A 17,196-nucleotide genomic window follows, 5' to 3' on the forward strand; every position below is an offset into this window, starting at 1 on the left:
GACAACACTGTGGCTAATCTGTCCCAAGGGAAAGGGGTTTGCGGTCAGCAGGTCCAGAATGTGGGTCCCTGGTACCAGTCCATGTTCCCAAAAGCTTTCCATGGTCTTTAAGGCAGTGACAAAGCAAGTGACATGCTGTAATCGTTTGTAAACAGTATTTTAAGACATCTTTTAGGATTTTTGTGTTGGAAATGAAATTTAATCCAATATGAATGAAGTAAAATCTGAAATCACATGAGTAACGTTTTAGAAAATAGAATCATTGAAAAATGCAGCAGAATTAAGCTTTCAGGTACTCCATCAATAATTCAGTTTTTTACATGATCCTGTGTGTAATACAGAGCTTTAACTCCATCACCCCATCTCAGAGTTAGATCCGGAGTTTTTTGAGAAGAATCTTAAAGATCCTAAATTTACCTAAGGGGAATCAAGGCACTATCGTTTTGTAAGTGCCAACCACTTCAGAGGTAAGGTAAGGGGACCTGAAAAACCTCAGGTTTTTTTTTGTTTTTACAAAGAACACCAAGTCTGCCCTGCCTCACTGTTAAACCTGGATCTCTGTGGTTCACTAACCTAATTATACTCTTAAGTATTTGTCAGGATTCATACATAGTGTCAAACTCAACTGTTACTCAACATGGAACAAAAACAGGTTAAAAGGAACACCATTTACAGAAGATTATGTAAAGGAAAGACTGTTGTTTCTTTTCAGTGGTTTTTGACCTCATCTCAGGTTTCCTTTGAGATTTCGATGAAAGCTGTGGGTTTTTACCATAAAAAATTGGACAAAGAAATGTAAAAATATCTAGGAATTTTTAAACCAGAATCCCCTTTTCCTGTCTGCTCCCATATGTACTTTAATCCCATTCATAAACCCCATTTTCATGTTCTCCTTCTCTCCATTCTAACAACTGTTTCTGGAACTGTGACAACCAGCCCTTCTGAAAGATAGGGCCCTGAACCTCATTCATATTTGCCCTCTGTGGAGTTACTTAGGAAAGTCACTAAGTTTTATATTTATGTTGTGATACAGTGTTTGAGTCACTTCATGTTGACTTTGGTCATAAGAAACTGATCTGTTAAATGTGCCACTGTATTTGCCATGAGAATGTTGTTAAAGAAGTTGATTCACGGGAAAGGCAGTATATACAGAGAAGACAAGTAATGATGCTATAGCATTTTACTACACTGATGGACAGTGACTGTAATGGGGTATGTTGTGGTGACTTGATAATAGGGTGAGTCTAGTAACCATAATGTTCAAGTAATTGTATATTAACAATATCAAAAGAAAAAAGTTGTTGGAGTGTAGCAGAGAGAAGGCAAACAGTGAATCTGTGGCATCTTACTACACTGATGGACAGTGACTGCAATGGGGTATGGGTAGGGACTTGATAATACGGGTAAATGTAGTAACCACATTGTTTTTTCATGTGAAACCTTTATAAGAGTGTATATCAATAATACCTTAATAAAAATTTTTTTAAAGTAGTAGTAAGATCTGATGATTGTCCGGGATATTATAACACATTAAAAGATTTTTCAAATTAAAAAAAAAAAAGTTGATTCATTCATTCTTTACTCATTGGCAAATATTTGAGTACCTCCTCTGTACCAGGTAGACTCTATGAAAGCTGTTCTGTGGGCTCTAGACCCTGAAGGAGCAACCGTTGGGAACCTCTGAGCCAGTCTATGAAACATGAAAGACTTCCCTGAAGGATCAGCACAGTTAGCGAAGCAAAGAGGGTAGGACCCTGGGCTGCAAGAAGAGAGGAAAGACCAGAGGCTGATGGAGGAACTGCCGGGAACATAGTGTGTGACAGGCTGGTGAAAAAAGGGAGGATGTCCAGGGTGGGTACTGGCCAGTTACATACATTTTGGAAAGAGAAGTGCTACTCTGTCTCGCAAATATCGAAGATTTGGGGGCATACATTTTACCTGTTAACCTCAGTCCTGATTCCATTTGATATGCCACTTGTTTTCTCTTGACCTCATTTTCCTCATAAGTGTTCAGTCCCCTATGTCTTGCTATATTGTACGTCTGTTTTTGAAATGCTGTAAATCATTTTAGCCAGTGTTGATTGGGTGTACATAAAAACCAACTGACAATTGTAGGGATCCTTCTTGCCAAATCATCTTAGCGTATTAGTGAAGTATATGCCTTAATATTTACAATAAATGCCCTCTCTACATTAGTGGGCTTTCATTAATTCATTGTAGCAATTGCGATTGACTGAATTATTAAAACATAGTTGCTCTTATTTAGAAAATGTGCACAAAGGTCTAAAAGCTAAAAGCATAATATTGGCCTTTAAATGATGTACATCCCATTTATGACTTGTATGTTCATGTCTTCTTAGACTGTTTTCTAGTATTTGGAATATATATAAATTACAAAGTTAATAAAACGGGCAAAGAAAAGATAGGAGGACAACCATAAAACTACATAGAAAATATTTTTTGTTAAAGATGAATGTTTGCCTAAGGCTGTTACAACTATCAGACCAAGGCTCAATATAGTTCATTAGTTTTAAGGAGCTTGCATATGCTTTTGGAGTCATGAAGCCAATTCTAAAAGAATCAGGAAGTGTCAAAAGACTGTGTGTCAAAATCACTCTTAAACTATTCTAAAGCTCTAAGCTGTGCTTTGGTCTAGTTTCTAAAGTAGCTAGATAGTTTCTGCCTGGAATTTAGTGGTGGACAGTGTTCCTAAGGCCTTTTGTACATGCCTTCATTTAAGGACTGGTTCTTGTAAACTACCTTACTGATGATGACTCCACAAAGCAGAGGAATCTAAACCAGGCAGTTACTGTGTGCATTGTAGTAGAAGTGATAGTGTGGTAGGAAGATACCTGAGAAACAATATTGTGATTTTTAGAAAAGTAAGAAAACAGATACATTTCATCATCTACCCTTTATTCTCAATTTACAGAGCTTGCATTGATTCAAATGAAGCTGGGGACTTGAGTAAATCCACCGTATTGAGAAACTACAAAGAGGCCCAAGAATATGGTTCTTTTGGTACAGCTGAGATGTTGAATTACTCCGTTAATATATATGATGATGGAAACCTGCTCTCCATTGTGACCAGTGGAGGTATTCTATTATAGATTTGCTAACTAGAGATAAATTTATGAAGTTATAAGATAACTTCCTATAGCCAAAAGCAACCTTATAGAGAATTTAATCTAGAGATTCCAACTAAAGAACTAGATCTGCAGTAATAAATATGATTTGATTTCCCTGGCAAGTTGCTGTATTTTAAAGGGTAACCATGTAGGAGTCATTCCAATATTACAAATGTGGTTCTACCACAAAAAAATCTATCAACATAATTTATCTTATGAGAAGTAACTGCATTTGTAAATATTAACCCTTGAGAAATTCACCCTTGGGTACAAAGAGTCAGATAAAAAGATCCTCATTGCACCATTCCACGTAATTTCAAAAAACTTGGAAACTAGCTAAACACCTAGCAACAAAAGAATAAGTGTTTTCAATATTGTGCTTTATTCATACAATAGAATTATTACATAGCAATCAAAATGAGTAAACCTATAGATACCTATACTTATAAATCTCAAATACATAAATTTTAATGAAGAAATGTTTTAATGATTAAATATTTGTATAAAGTGGTAAAACACACCAAATAACACTATGCAATGTTTATGTATATTGTGTGCTTGTATGGTAAAAATATAGACGGGAAGAATATATACACCAGCTTCCAGATAGTGGCACTTGCAGGAGGGAGCAAGGAGAGTGAAGTAGGATGGCTCTGACTCCTTATATTCCTACCCCGCAACTTTTTGAGTTATAGCTAAAGTACAATAAACTCCATGTATATATACACAATTTGGTAAGTTTTGAAAAATGTGTATACCTAGGAAACCATCACCACAGTCAAGATAATGAAAATGTTCATCATCCCCGCAAGTTTCCTTGTCTTCCTCTGTGATTCAACCCTGTCTCCCATGTCCCCAGGCAGCCACTGAAATTCTGTCACTGTAGATTACTTTTCTAGAATTCTCTGGAATTTTATATAAGTGGATTTAAAAATATGGCTTAAAATTCATCCATATAATTATAATGATTATAAATGGCTTGTTCCTTATTGCTGAATAGTATTTATTCAAGTGGATACATCACGGTTTGTTTATCCATCCACATTATCGTAGACATTTGGATTGTTCCAACATTCGTGTACAAGACTGTGTATGGAAATAGGGTTTTGTTTGATTTGGACTGATACTTAGAGAACTGGTTGGGTATGGTAGGTAGGTAGGTATTTTACATCTTAAGCTTCTAAGCTGTTGTCTACGGTGGCTGCTCTCTTACATACTAGCAGAATGTGAGTGCTCCAGGAGCTCCACACCCTCGTCTACACACCCTCATGCTGTGATCAGTCTGCTTAATTTCAGACACTCTAATTGGTAGGTGGTAGGAAAAGATATGTTTTAGGGAAAAATTACATTAAAATCCAGCTTTTCTGTTTTTACTGCAAAAAATAATATTGGGCCCAAGTTCTTACATGACAACAATTGTCCAGAGCAGAAGAGTCGCAGCATTGCACAGACCCTCTTAGAAGGGCCCTGTGCTCTCATTTCTCCTGGAGTTCCAACTACTCTGTTGTCACCAAGCATTAAGGCCAGTGCCAGTTGGCATTTACCATCACACTTATATTATTATTACCTGACAGTAGTGGGATATTTCTCTGTACCCATGTCTTTTAAGAAACTTTTTCACTTAAAAATAAGCCTAGTTGTTTTAGTCTATTTTTGCTTTATTGAAAGGTAATAGACATAGAGAAAGGCATGCAAATCAAAAATTGTACACACATTGACTTATCACAAAATAGACACTAATGCATAGCTACCACTCAGGTGAAGAAATAACATAGTGAAAGCCCCCATCATCTCTTCCTAACCACTAACTGTCCCTTCATCTCCCAAAGTTAACTACTGTCCTGATTTCCATCACCACATTGTTTAAACCACCTGGTAATGCTGTTTTTGTAGGTAAGAAATGATTAAATAGGGAGCAGTTTCACAGAGTTCAACTTAATGTTTTTACCATTTATATAAATGTGATTATTCAGTATATACCTTTTGTGTGTGGCTTTAGATCAACATTATTTTGGTGTGTTCCATCTTATAGTGTATCGAAGTAGTTCATATTAATTGCTAATATTCAGTTCTATGAATATACTACATATCCATTTACTATGGACGTATCTTGGAGCTGTTTCAAGGTTTTTTGGATTGTATAAACAATGCTGCGATGAACATTTTTGCATCTGTTTTTAGTGCATATGTGCACGTCTCTGTGGGTATGTAGCTAGAGGTGGAACTGCTGGGTCATAGGGGATACCTAAGTTCAGCTTTGCAGGTGTGGGTCTGCACTGCCACCAGCAGTGTGAGAGCATCTCTCCATCCACAGTTGCTGAAAGTTTTGTAGGGGTCTCGTGGCTTCGATGTGCATTTCCCAAATGGCTGAGGGAGTTGAACGTCTTATATATATGTTTATTCCCCATTTGGTTATCTATTTTTTGAAATGCTTCTTCAAGTGTTTTGCCTGTTTCTCTTTGGGGTCCCTTTTCTTCTGGATGGGAACGATGATGCTACTTGCCGGTTGTGAGCTCCATCAGTCACGTGTCACGAGAGCGTTCTTACCTTGGTGCCTCTGCTTTTCTTGGTGAACAGGGTGGCAGAGTAGCATAACATAATTCAAAGATTCCTTTTTTGTGAATCATTGATAAGGTACTTAGGATAATGATATATGACTAGGTATTAAGATGAGAGTATACTTTGCTTTGATTATTTTTATCATAATATGAAAATTTAACTAGATGGTTAAAACTTTGAATCTATGAAAAAAACACTGTGTCATTGTCCCTTCTTTTTGCCTCTAGGAGCTCACGGAACACATGTAGCTAGTATAGCCGCTGGACATTTTCCAGAAGAACCTGAACGGAATGGTGTAGCTCCTGGTGCTCAAGTTCTTTCCATCAAGATTGGCGATACGAGGCTAAGTACCATGGAGACAGGCACCGGCCTCATAAGAGCCGTGAGTGTTTGGGAGGAGCTGGTCTGGAAGGCCATCTGGGGCATTTTTAGGTTTATAAAGTACTCTTGGATTACCAAGAATACTTGAAACTGGTGTATATAATTGTTTCAAAAAGTAAAAATGCTTAATTCATTTTAAAATTGTTTTGATTAAAAATTACTAGGATAAAATTTTCATATTTCTCACTTCTAGTAAATCCCCTAGTAAGCTATTTTGTGATACTTTAAAATAAACAACAAAAAAAGTCTACTTAGCCGGTTTGCTCCATCAGCCTAAGAAGAATTTAACTATTATCCTACATTTCATGTTAACATACAAATTATATTTTACTTCAGTGATTTTAGAATTAGTAAGAACCATTCCATAGCCTCTTCCTCTCTCCATCTCCTCTACTCCATCCTACAAGTACTAGTTTTTTTTTTAATTGGCTGCTTACTGTACTCTGTCCTTTCTATCTTCTCTTACGTTTATCAGCCATATGTGCAGAAATAATATATAAACTTAGATTTGAATTACAATCTGATTGGTTAAGAAACTATGGGATTCCATGCCTTTATTTTACTGACTAATCTGTTTCTGTAAATTACTGCCTTAACTAGACTCTTGATCTTTCAATAGATGATAGAAGTCATAAATCATAAGTGTGATCTTGTCAACTATAGCTATGGAGAAGCGACTCACTGGCCAAATTCTGGGTGAGTGTTCTTATATACATTAGCTCTAGAACCTTAGCTGGTGAAGTAGTAAATGATTTTCACAACTGGGCTGAAAAAGAGCAGTAGTGGTCAGATGATATTGCACATCTTCCAGATGCCAGACCCAGTTCCCATGGTCATGTCTTTGATGTCACTGTTGCCTCCTAGCCAGGTAGACTGGACGGCACATCCATCATTAGATTCCTCATCCACAGGCAGCCTGAACACTTCTTACCTGACAAAATGCTAGGCTCGCTCAAGTCCTATCCATCCCTTCAGCAATCCCACAGCTGACCCACTGAACCATGCTGGAGATGCACACTCACCTTGCCCATAAGACCCCAGCTCTCAGACGTCACTCAGCACTGCCTCCAGGTTGCCCTGCCTCCAGGTGTGCTGCATTTGCTCTTTCACTCCTGTGTGACCATTGTCACCGTTTCTCCTAGAAGACCTTCAGCGACCTTCCCTTCCTTGCCTGGGCTCAGGTGCTTGCCTCTTTCTTTCCCAGAGAAAATAAAAGCACTCAGAGGGGATCCGTGCCCTTCCTACCTTCTGGGCCTTCCCTCCTGTGTAACAGAAGTGCCAGGATCAAAGCCACGTGAGCCCTTGGGATCTGGTTCCCATTTCTGTGTGTTTGAAGCCTGCTCCTGGATCCTCTCCCCTCCCAAATTACTGTCACTGCAAAGACATGTTCTAGAGCAAGCTAGCTTTAAGACAAACAGCCACAAAGTCCCCTCATTTCACACCGCCCTCACTCATTTCTGGCATAATTGGCTGTCAGCTTGTGCGCTCACTGTTCCCAGGCCCCCCAGTCCCCCTTCTCAGCCACGCCCCTTCCCCACCCCAGTCAGCGCTGTCTTCCTGAGGCCAGGTGTTTTAGCCTTGACCTCATGTACCTCACCTTTTTTTCTTTGTAGTAATGATTTTGAAATGACCTTCTCTAAAGGACTTACTCCTTGATCATCTCTCCCCCTCTCCCACCACCCAAGCCATCCATATAAACCTGTCCCCAGCTTTCTGAAGCTCTTTCATAAAGTCCTGACAAAGTACAAATTTTAGGAAGCCAGGCCCTCTTGCTGTCATCAGGTAACTTTATTTCCTCGGATAACAGTACTAGGTTTCCCGTGACATTCCCTTCCTGCCCTGTAACAGGCAGCCTGTTGCCCACAATCATGGCATTTCTGCAGGCAACTTTGCCCCTTCTCTTGTTTCAGCATTTTATCTACCTAAGTTGTTTTCTCTCCTTTGACATTCGTCCTTTTAAAGTCATCTTTCCCTAATATCCTGTCCTCCATGTGTAGACTTCAGCAAATCCTTGGCCTGCTCCTTCTTTATATTGACCCTTTTTCTTGGGGTCTAACTTCATCTCCATATTTAACACCTGTACGTTTGTCTTGTTTACTGTCAAGTTCTAACCAGATTGCTGTGTTTTAAATATCACTCCTAATTTCTTCCTGGTGCCCTATTTCTCCTTCTCCTTTGCTGCAAGTTACAGATAAATAATAGGAAGCCCCTGAGGATCATTTCTGAATGTTACTTTATAAGTGGAGGGTGGCAGTGAAAGTGCCTCTTGCCCCTACTACCTAGTTACTGCTGGTGTTTTTGTATTTGCTTTTGATCCTTTTGTAGTTTATTTTCCCCATGTATATCCAGCGCTATATCTGGCATTTTCCCCACATTTAATCTGCTCTCATAACTCCTTCCCCTCACTAAAACCCAACTAGGGTATATAATGGGGAACAGCTCCATCATGTCCCAACAATGGTAGATGTGTCAAAATGTACTTGGTCATATGATTAAACACTGTTTTGGTATCATAAACTCTGGGAATAAAGCTAAGCATTCATGGTTTGAGAATGTTGTTGAGTGATTATAAAGCACACCTTCTTGCTTATAGCCACTGCTATAGTTCTATGTGGAACTCATATTTTAGGTGGGGTTTTTTTTTTTTATGTAAACCATATTGAAAATTTTTCACATATAATAATATATTTTTTGAAAAGTGGGGCAGTTTTTTATGCTCAAAGGTATTCTCTCTTTCAGGAGAATTTGTGAAGTAATTAGTGAAGCAGTGTGGAAGCATAATATAATTTATGTTTCAAGTGCTGGAAATAATGGTCCATGCCTTTCGACAGTCGGCTGTCCAGGTGGAACTACATCAAGTGTAATAGGTTAGTTCCCTGTTTTATAAACAGACTTGCTTAATATCAAACGAAAAATTCTGTTAATCCAATGTTAATTTTATCTCCATCATATGCAAGACACCATGAATGTATACCCTCTGGAAACTGCAATCTAGTAGGGACCTACTGACCTAGAACGTGCTTTAACGTGGACTAGAATAGAGTATGTGGTTTCGTGGAAGTACAGATGCAGCACTGTGAGATTGCAAAGGGCAGTCACTGCTGATTTGAGAAGCTAGGTCAGGCTTTCTGGAAGAAGTGTGGGAATGAAGATTTCAGTAGGTAGAAATGAGCAAGGGAAGGGCTTTGCAGACTGAGTGAACAATATAAATAAAGATACTTGCTTCATTTTTTATTTATGGGGTATGCCTACTTGTTTATAGTATAGCTTCCTCTAATTTCTCTTGGGATATGCAGAAAGAACCAGATGTTGAGTAAGGGAGCTTTATGAATGAGAAAAGCAGTTAGAACACATTTGTTCCATGAATAAGTGGCTTTGGTCTTGAGGATATGCTGCAGTGTTGTTTTTCACTAACCAAGAAATGCCTGTCAACAAGAGTTAGGGGAAATCACCATCAGTTGCAGTCATAATATGAAATGATAAAATTAGCTTATGGTATTACATAGGAGCTACCAACAGGTACCAAAAACTCCACAAAACATAACACCATCCCCATTTTTTTTACTGTGAGGTACGAATGAGGAGAATGAATTGAGGAAACAGTATGTAGTAAATGATACCTATAATTGTTTATTTTTGAGTTTGAGATCTATATAAGGCTTATTATCCCACTTAATATTTATGACTGGATGCATGACTATAAAAACTTTGATCCTAAACAATTTTTCTGGTATTTACATCAAAAACTGCATACACACACACACACACACACACACATTAGCTATAACATTGGGGTATCAAAGTTTCAAAACTAATCCTTCTTAAAATTTTCTGTTCTAAAATAATAGTAATCCTAGATTTATAGGACGAGCTTTTTTATTCATAGCTTCTAAGTTTTAAGTAAGGCATAGCTTACTTTTGATTTAAAACCTCTGGCTTAATTCTATTAAATCTGTGCTTAGGCAACAGTGCCTGCCAGTGATATAGCCATTAAAATGAAACAAATCTGAAAGGTACCCAAAGATCAAAATACACTAGTTTGGTACAATACTCGGTATTTATACCATCATTTTCTTACTCCCCATATTCACTGACAATTTTAAACTAAATTTTACAGAATGATTGCAACTTTATGTGGCAGCATAGTTAACCTAAATCCTCTAAATCACACATGTTTTATCGAGTGTTCTCTGAACTTAGGTATGTTATAAAGAATTAGGAGCTGGTAGACCTGGATTCTGAATCTTGTTTCTGCCTGTCACTGTATGTTCAGTAAATGTTTTCAGTTTCTCTAGGCTCTGTTTCCAAATTTCTAAAATGAAAGAACTGAGTTTGATCTCTGTATTCTATAACTTTTAGAGTCTAACTCATTTGCCTTCACATATTTATCTGGAAATTATCACATGTTGTGTCTTTGTTATGTGCTCATTATTACAGTCATTTTGGGGAGAAGGATGCTGCCAACTTGGGTAGAATTTTGGATACAATAGCCATTTAAAATAACCATTCAACTAGTTCCTTCATTTTTCTAAAGTTACATTTTTTTAAAACATATTTCCTTTTCTCTTTTACACATACACACAGTTTTAGATTCGTAATTATATTTAATCCACATAATCTGGTAGATTTTTATATGCAAAAGCAAAGCACATAGTCTTATGCTTGGTACATAGTAAACTTTGGTTATTAAATTTTCTTATCTTCCCATGTTACAAGAGAATTGTGGTATAGGGACATGAAGCAATTTACCTATGGTCATACAGCCACGTAAACAGTGATTTAAAACTAGGATCCATATTTTGTGTCCTTTTTAATGATGATGTCTCTCCCATAGGTGTTGGTGCTTATGTTTCTCCTGACATGATGGTTGCTGAGTATTCTCTGAGAGAGAAGTTACCTGCAAATCAGTACACGTGGTCTTCCAGAGGCCCCAGGTAGGTTGAGAGTGGTGGGTGGGGCTATTACAAATATTTTATTAAACTACATTGTGGAGAGGAGTGGGATTTTGGCAATTTTACCGGTTCTTCCCGTTGATTTTTACTTTTTCATCTTCATTTGATTATCAGTTGCATTTTAGGGAAACAGATAATTAAAGGAATAAATTACAGTTATTTCATTGTTAAATATATGACATACTATTCTGAGTATAAATTATTATGCTATTTTATTCATAATCCTTCTTTTATGTAGATCTAAATGAAAAGTGAGAACTTGGTTATCTTTAGAAAGTAGTGGATGCCTTGTTTGTAATAATTTTAATACTTGAACTTTGGTGAAACCAAAGCCCTGAGCTCTTGTAAAGCACCAGTTCCAGGTCTGTGCACCCGTGTTGATGTTTTCAAAGTCATACCCTACTTTAAACAAATGTGGTACAACATAGTAGGCAGTTCTGTTTGATAAATGGAGCTCATCTGTTTTGGTTCCCTGGTGCCCTCTGTGAACTATATTTATCTGATTCCAGGAACTGATTATCTTTCTCAAGAGGTGTATTAGGTCCTAATTTATATAATCCCACATTATGACCTCACTGGGCAGAGGCACCTTCTGGAAAATAAAGTCAATTTTTATTCATCCCTTTACCTCTTTGGAGTTAATTTTTAAAGAGAACAGACTTTAAATTTAGTTCCACAAATACCCTGCTGCCTGCAGTAGATGAGGCATAAATGAACAGGTTGTGGTCTGGGCTCACGATGCCACTGCAGGAGGAGGGGATTGCACAGGCAGGAGCAGTCATTTCCCTTGGCCTTAGTGGGGAGATGGTATTCGAATTGTCCTGGAAGAATGGATAGGATTTTGAGACACAGAAGTAGGGAGTTTTACATGGCGAGAATAGCATGAACCCAAAGATAACAGGTTTTACTATAAGAGTTTGGGGAAATAACTATAGTCAGCTTTGTCAGAAGTGTAAAATACAGAAAAGGGAAGATGAGATTAGAAAAATTTGTTGGGATCAGAACAAATGTAATATTCAATTTATCTTCTGAGTTACAATTATCTTCCTAGCCATCTCTAGGTAATTTATTCTTAAAAAATAACTTTATTTCAGTAGTTTATTTTAACTGTCATTGAACACACAGCCAGGTGTGAATCTCCTGCATCAGCCCAACAGCTGGCCACAGCACCACACCACTGGAAAAGAGCAGTTAGGGATAACAGTGAAAGTTGGCCAAAGTTTATGTTTCATACTCGGTTAATAAAAGTATTAACTATTAAACTTGTTAATTATCTTCTAAAATTGATTTTGAGATATTGTTTTGTCTTATAGTCAGTATAAAAACAAACTATTAGGGAGTGTTTAAACCAGCCTTTGTCAATCTTATTTGCCCATAGAACATTAAAAAAATTATGTTAAGAAAACAACAAATTTATGAATTATGAGGGAAGCTTGGATTAAGGAGATCTTGGTTCACAAACCAGTTCTAAGAATTGAGAGAATCTGTTTCATGTTTATCATACTATAAACATGGAATATTACTGCATATATGTGGTTTAGTTAATTAGATTTAATTACTAGAAAGGGTATAAAATATAAAAAACATTGACAAATGATCACTGAACAGAGTATACTCTGTAGTACTCTTTGTAAATTCTTTGTCAGGAAAGACTGTCATACATAGAGAATTTACTTGACTTTCTGTTATTCGCAAGTATGGCATGTCTCTTAAAGACAGATTACCAAATAATGTCTCCATAAACATTTGGATTTTTACTCTATACTGTATTTTAGAAGAAAAATATCAGTAGCTTTTTTAAATTTAAGGGAACTTTGATATAATATGAATTTAAGGCTCTTAAAAGGAACATAAAAGGTTTCTATAAGGAAAATTATATTTTTAATACAATTTTTATTTACATTTCATGGAACACTGATGAAAAATGCTTTATGATTAGCCACTTTAACAGACTAGTGGAACATCAATAGAGAGCAATAGAAAGTAGTTAGTTAGAATTCATGGCTCTTTCTGGTTATTTTTTCCAGTTACAAGACACCAAATGTCCATTGTGAACATTGGGAGACAATAAAGATGATGCATAGAAGTTAAGAGCACCCTGGTTCTCATCTGTCATTGGGTCAGCTGACCTTTTGATAGATATCCTTTTAGTCATTCTCCTGCATAAATGGGAGAGCACAGAGAGGAATTTTTGTTACTTACTGTTGTCACTCGTTAATACAGTATGAAAATCTTTACAGGTCCAGTAGGTTGTTTTAAGATAATCACTTAAAGGAGTGCTTCCAACCCATATTAGGAGGAAGATACTGTTTGCATTGCTTTCAGCTATTTGTAAAAATTGGAAACCAAATTGCACTAGTATTCTGAGCCAGTACTAAAGATAGTTCAATCATTTGGGGGAAGGATAGTAAAAAGGAGAGACCAGCAGCCTTTCTGGGGAATTGATGGCCACTTTTCCAAGGAAGAGGAAGTAGTGTGCCATTGTGTTGTTTCTTTTCTTGGGGCAGAGCTTGGGTTTCATGATGATTCAAGGATGGACTCTGCGTAGACGAACTTGCTGGTTAGATCTTGCTTAGCCAAAGCCCTCTCAGGAAGGCAGCCCTGTTGACCTGAGCTGTCCAGTATAGCAGCCACAAGTCACATGAGGCTACTCTGAATTGAGATGGGCTCTAGCTGTGAATTATACACCAGGTTTTTCAAGACTTGATACAAAGAAGAATATTACGTTTTCTTATTTTTTTTATCGATTAAATATTAAATTTATATTTTGGATGTGTTGGGTATTAAAGGTCTATTTTAAAATTAATTTTACCAGCTTCTTGTTAACTTTTTTTTTAAATGCAGCTTTTGGAAAATTGTAAATGACTTATGCCCCACATACTTCTATTGGACAATGCTACGTATTACATTTTAAAGGCGAAGCTTCTACTTACTACAGACAAAAGTACATTCATCAAGGATTCTGAGCAATGATACTCATTTTCCCTCTATAAATATGCCCAGTGTCTTTTACACATAACACACACACAGATCATTGCCACTTAAAAGGAAAAAATGGCTGCGTAGTGAGGAAATAGTTGCACTGGATGTTTTTCCCCATTGAGTCCAATGACAGCAAGTAATCCGTGGTATTGTATGGTGACTTACTTGACCAGTGAGTTTCTGTGAACGCCTGTGTTCATCCAGTTTTCGCCATCATAAGCAGACTGTCATGGCTTTCCATTCAGTGCTGATGGGGCCCTTGGAGTGAGTATCAGTGCACCAGGAGGAGCCATTGCTTCTGTTCCCAACTGGACCTTGAGAGGCACTCAGCTGATGAATGGGACGTCTATGTCTTCTCCCAATGCCTGTGGGGGCATTGCCCTAGTACTTTCAGGTAAGGACTTTGCTCAGTGCTTTACCTGGTTTAACTCACTGTGATGTCGAAATTTTCGGTAAGGTGATGGTGAATTTTTAGCTATTCTGCAAGTGTTTTTTAATCAAAATTTAATTACTTTTTTTCATGAAATAAAAGTAGCATTTTAAGATGAATTTTAAATTTACCATTTCATAGTTCACCTTAGTTTTTATTCTAAAGTCTGTGGTTTATAAGGTTAGGTATTAGGTGTTAAGTATCTAGACAGTTTTATATTTATAGCATAAAAGTAAAGTCAGATAGTAGTCACAAGAAGTAACTGGATAAATTTCCCTTACCTTTCTACAGATAGGTATTTTTGTTCTCTGAAGTTCTCATGATGAGAAAACCTGGTAGCATCGGCAGTGTCCTGGCTCAAAGTATAGTTTAAGGTAGAGAATAATTTATGTGATAATAATGAGTTGACTGTGATTCCATTCATTTAGCAGATATATTTATTGACTCTTAATACTATCAAAGCATCATTTTAGCTCTGGAGTTAAATTAGTAAACAAAACACCAAAAATACTCACCCATGTGGAATTAGTATATTACCTTTGGGGAAGACAAAGTAGGAACAAAATAAAAAATAGCTTATATTATGTTGGGAGTTAATTTATATTGCTGTGGAGCAAAATCAAGTGGGAAAGGAGGTAGGAATTCCTAGGTGGTGTGTGGGAGGCTTTCAGCTTTAATAGGTCGCCATGGGCATCAACTCAAAGTTAGGGTGCCAGGCTGTCATGAAGATCCACCCAACAAGTGTCCCTCTGATCAAGTCCCAGGACTCTGCATCCTCATTTCCCGCCCTGTTCAACCTCACTCAATATTGTAAGGTCAGGCAAAGACCCCCCCCATCTTTGGGCACACTTTTCTCTCTGCCTAAAAGTCCTTTCTGCCATTTTTTTGGCCATGAAAACTCCTCTGCCTTTTGTAGGGTCTGACCTACATATCCGTTCCTGTTAGAGCTTCCCCTTTTTTCAGATTCTGACAAAATCAGTCACTGATTTGCTCTTACAGTAGCACAGTATTTCCATGTTTGTTTTGCTCATTTCTTGCCATGTCATATGGGTTTACGTGTTTGCTGAGCTCTGAAGCAGAGAGGAATGCTCTATGCCTCATCTTTGATCTCTAACAACAGTTTTTAATGCAAGGCTGACAGATTGATGGCCTCTATATCCTCCCATGGAACAGTCATTCCCAGCCTGGCTGCTCCCCAGCAGCACCCAGGAAGCTTTGAAACAATACTAAAGACCAGATCCAGTCTCAAAGATGCTGGCTTTTGGTCTCACCAGAGACTGACCGGTCTCTGGTGAGGCCTCATTATGTTTTTTTGATGGTTTTAAGTTCCGAACCCTGGTGTTTATAAATGTGGCCAGTTGAAAACTACTGCCAGTCGCCATATTGTTTGACCAGCAGACAGCAATGATATTTAAAGGAAATGTCAGTCAAATGTGTTTATGTACCTGCTTCATACATTCACATTACCTCTACAGAGCCTGTATTAATGCCATTGACTAATGGGCATGCAGTAATTGTTGAGTGAAGTCTTTGTGTGGTGCCAGCAGTTTGAATCAGACTGTTCAGTTCAATAATAAAAAAAAATTTTTTAATGAGTGTTAAAACACATTAAAGCCAGATAATGTACATGTCACCTATTCTGGTGACAGGAAAAAGGTTTCAAGTGGCAAACTTTTCTAACACTACTTGCTTGTTTTTGTTTTTTAATTTTAGGTCTGAAAGCTAATAATGTTAATTATACAGTTCATTCAGTCAGAAGAGCTCTAGAAAACACTGCAGTGAAAGCTGACAATATAGAAGTTTTTGCCCAAGGACATGGTATTATTCAGGTATTGTTGTTTGTATGAAAAATGGGCAATAAATCATTAAGATAATATCTTAGCTATTGCTGGGTAAATTTCCTAATAATGATGATTGAGTATGAGTCATTAAGATTATATGGCCCTGATTGAGTATATCTAATTCTAGATTATCTGAACTGCAAGCAAAGAGGATATGGAAACACATTTTATAGTTAAGACAGATTTGTCACAATAAGAAAATAGATACAGGGCATATAGAGGGTGGAAATTCAAACCAAAGAGTTAGAGGGCATTACAACTGATAAATTGTAATGACATATGGAAGAGTTCCTAACTTTGGTCACTTGGAAACAATACTGGGAATAATGAAAGTGGAGTACAAAGTGAATCCAGTGGTTACTGGTATTTTGTCTAAAAGGTATCTTCCCTCTCAATTGGGGGTCACCATACAGTTTAGAGAGGTGAGTGTAGAAACTTTTTGGCTTAGACTTTGCTGTAACCGAAATCAGATTGGTAATTTGCAACAAGATATTTTCTTGACACACCAATTGTATCTTGCTGTTTTTATTCTTTTAATTAGGTTGATAAAGCCTATGACTACCTCGTTCAGAATACATCATTTGCTAATAAATTAGGTTTCACTGTTACGGTTGGAAATAACCGTGGCATCTACCTCCGAGATCCTGTTCAGGTTGCTGCACCTTCAGATCATGGCGTTGGCATTGAACCTGTATTTCCAGAAAATACTGGTGAGTATTAGACAGTTACACTGAAGTGCTCACATTTGTGTCTTAAATAAGTTGTATCCTAATAGAGAAATGTTATGTGGGCTAATGTTCTAAAAGAGAAAACAGTAGACAATATTATTTTATTTTATTTTATTTCTTGAATGGATATTAGATGTATTACTTTACTTATTAATGTTTTAAATTTTTTACCAAGGTATTGTTAATATACATTCT

The 17,196-nt window shown here is 37.2% G+C and overlaps 1 protein-coding gene across 6 annotated transcripts in view; it reads left to right on the forward strand.

Annotated features, from left to right (window-relative positions):
- Positions 1-17,196, forward strand: part of TPP2 (tripeptidyl peptidase 2) — a 75,843-nt gene that overhangs the window by 26,148 nt on the left and 32,499 nt on the right. For all 6 annotated transcript variants that reach the window (XR_005026426.2, XM_057494597.1, XM_057494598.1 and 3 more), the window contains exons 6-13: positions 2,933-3,096; positions 5,915-6,069; positions 6,688-6,764; positions 8,808-8,935; positions 10,903-11,002; positions 14,248-14,396; positions 16,146-16,261; positions 16,815-16,983. Coding sequence is in view for 5 of the 6 variants with exons in the window: in XM_057494597.1 (XP_057350580.1) it covers positions 2,933-3,096; positions 5,915-6,069; positions 6,688-6,764; positions 8,808-8,935; positions 10,903-11,002; positions 14,248-14,396; positions 16,146-16,261; positions 16,815-16,983 (1,058 nt within the window). In the remaining variant the exon portion in view is untranslated. The remainder of the gene's footprint in view (positions 1-2,932; positions 3,097-5,914; positions 6,070-6,687; positions 6,765-8,807; positions 8,936-10,902; positions 11,003-14,247; positions 14,397-16,145; positions 16,262-16,814; positions 16,984-17,196) is intronic.

Source organism: Manis pentadactyla, chromosome 17, assembly GCF_030020395.1.
Source record: "Manis pentadactyla isolate mManPen7 chromosome 17, mManPen7.hap1, whole genome shotgun sequence".
NCBI classification, from domain to species: domain Eukaryota; kingdom Metazoa; phylum Chordata; class Mammalia; order Pholidota; family Manidae; genus Manis; species Manis pentadactyla.